The sequence below is a fragment of the Helianthus annuus genome, chromosome 1 (assembly GCF_002127325.2).
Source record: "Helianthus annuus cultivar XRQ/B chromosome 1, HanXRQr2.0-SUNRISE, whole genome shotgun sequence".
Classification (NCBI taxonomy): Eukaryota; Viridiplantae; Streptophyta; class Magnoliopsida; order Asterales; family Asteraceae; genus Helianthus; species Helianthus annuus.
This window is the reverse complement of record NC_035433.2, coordinates 133,682,254-133,684,883: the sequence shown is the minus strand read 5'-3', so window position 1 is coordinate 133,684,883 and position 2,630 is coordinate 133,682,254. Positions and strand designations below refer to the sequence as shown.

The 2,630-nt window shown below is 43.2% G+C and overlaps 1 protein-coding gene across 1 annotated transcript; it reads left to right on the top strand.

Annotated features, from left to right (window-relative positions):
- Positions 1-1,566: 1,566 nt before the first annotated feature.
- LOC110931872 lies at positions 1,567-2,190 on the top strand. Its single transcript, XM_022175248.1, has one exon. It carries the CDS (start codon positions 1,567-1,569, stop codon positions 2,188-2,190), a length of 624 nt encoding a protein of 207 aa, XP_022030940.1.
- Positions 2,191-2,630: the final 440 nt, after the last annotated feature.

Here is a 2,630-nt window from a genome sequence, read left to right as displayed (position 1 = left end):
CTTAGACGAGAGAAGCTATACGCAAAATTCTCTAAATGTGCCTTTTGGTTACGAGAGGTACAATTTCTTGGCCATGTTATAAGTGCCGACGGAGTATTGGTGGATCCGTCAAAGATAGAGGCTGTGTCAAAATGGAATCCCCCGAAGAACCCTTCAGAAATTAGAAGCTTTTTGGGGCTTGCGGGATATTATAGGAGATTCATTCAAGATTTCTCCAAGATTGTGTCACCACTAACAAAGCTAACACGAAAGAAAGAAAGGTTCATTTGGGGTGTTGACCAAGAGAAAGCGTTTCAAACGCTAAAAGAAAAGTTAACTCGAGCTCCGGTACTAACATTGCCGGACGGAGTCGAAGACATGGAGGTTTATTCGGATGCTTCACTATCGGGACTCGGTTGCGTGTTGATGCAACGGGGCAAGGTAATAGCCTATGCCTCGAGGCAATTGAAGATACACGAGAAGAAATATCCAACACACGATCTCGAGTTGGCGGCGGTAGTGTTTGCATTAAAAATATGGAGGCACTACTTGTATGGAGTAAAGTGCACCATATTCACCGACCACAAGAGTTTGAAATACTTCTTCGATCAGAAGGAGTTAAATATGCGACAAAGGCGATGGCTGGAAACGGTGAAGGACTACGATTGCGAAATACGTTATCACCCAGGGAAGGCTAATGCGGTGGCGGATGCTTTGAGCAGAAAAACGGATTATGTCCCAATACGAGTAAGATCGATGCAACTCGTGGTAACCTCGGGTATACTTGAACGTATTCGAGGGGCGCAATTAGAAGCAGTAAAAGAAGAGAATTGGAAGAAAGAAAGAATAATTGGTCAGTTGAAAGATTTGTCGGATGGGAATCACGGGTTAAAGACTCGATCCGGAAGGATATGGGTCCCACATACCTGTGGAGTGAAGGCACTTCTACTTAATGAAGCTCATAAGTCCCGTTATTCAATTCATCCGGGTGCGACCAAGATGTACAATGATTTGAAACAAAACTATTGGTGGCCCGGAATGAAGAGAGATGTGGCGAAGTACGTGGAAAAATGCTTGACATGCTTACAAGTCAAGGCGGAGCATCAGAAACCATACGGCAAACTCCAACCGTTAGAAATTCCGGTTTGGAAATGGGAACATATCACAATAGACCTACTAACCAAGTTGCCTAAAACGAGTCGTGGTTTCGATGCCATATGGGTAGTGGTAGATAGATTGACGAAAAGTGCTCACTTCATTCCAATACGTGAGACTTATACGTCAGAAAAGATGTCAGAGGTTTACACGAATGAAATAATAGCACGTCATGGGGTGCCGGTGTCTATCGTGTCTGATAGGGATACCTGGTTCACTTCGAATTTCTGGAGAGATTTCCAAGACCAAATGGGGACCAAATTGTTCATTAGCACTGCGTACCATCCTCAAACGGATTGACAAAGTGAAAGAACGATACAAACGTTAGAAGATATGCTACGGGCGTGTATAATCGACTTTGGAGGCAGTTGGGATATTTATCTACCGTTGATCGAGTTTTCTTACAACAACAGCTACCATTCCGGCATTAAAATGGCACCGTACGAGATGCTCTATGGTAGAAAATGTCGAACCCCGGTATGTTGGGGCGAAGTGGGCCCACGTGAGCTTGCCCATCAAGATATAGTACGAGCCACAAACGAAAAGATTGATGTGGCACGAGCTCACTTAAAAGCGGCCCAAGACAGGCAAAAAGCGTATGCCGACAAAAGAAGGAGGCCAATCGAATTTCAGGTTGGCGACAAAGTTATGCTCAAAGTGTCGCCATGGAAGGGGGTTATCCGGTTTAGAAAGAAAGGGAAGTTGAGCCCAAGATTTATCGGGCCATTTGCGATTGTTGAACGAATTGGAAAAGTAGCTTACCGTCTTGAGCTACCGGAAGAGTTAAGCGGGATTCATAGCACTTTTCATGTGTCACACCTCCGGAAATGCCTAGCCGATGAAACGACTTGTGTCCACTACGACGATATCGAGGTGGATGACAGATTGAACTATGTGGTAAGACCTATTGCGATTTTAGATCGTAAGGTGAAAACCTTAAGAAACAAAGAGATTAGCCAAGTGAGGATCAAATGGGAACACAAGAAAGGGGCGGATACCACGTGGGAATCTGAAGAAGAGATGCAACGACTATACCCTACCTTATTCGGTACGTGAATTGGTTTCGGGGACGAAACCCCTTTTAAGGGGGGTGGATTTGTAACACCCCGAAAATATAAGTCTTTATATTGAAAATTTAAAGAAAAAAAAAGAATAAATAAACAAGAATTAACCAACTAGGAATTTTAACCTAGTTAGTTACATGCCCTAAGATAAGTCATAATAGGGTTAAAACACTAAAACTTGAGGTTTTACTAAAATTGAGGGTTTAAACTTGTCAAAACTTAAACTAGATTACTAATTGTAACCAAACAAACCAAACATCCCAAAACTGGGAGTCTGGTCGATCAAAAAGCAAGCAGGGGGCGACATCCCCCATTCCCAAACCCGAACATCAAGCAAATCTCTAAATTGAAGCCTCAAATCAGCCCTAAAATCAAGTCTTGAACACGAATTAGTGATCCCCTTGTAGTGAGGATCGTAAAGGTATGTGAAAT

Excerpts from the sequence above, each read along its gene's own strand:
- LOC110931872 (XM_022175248.1), top strand. The coding sequence starts at position 1,567 with ATGGCACCGTACGAGATGCTCTATGGTAGAAAATGTCGAACCCCGGTA.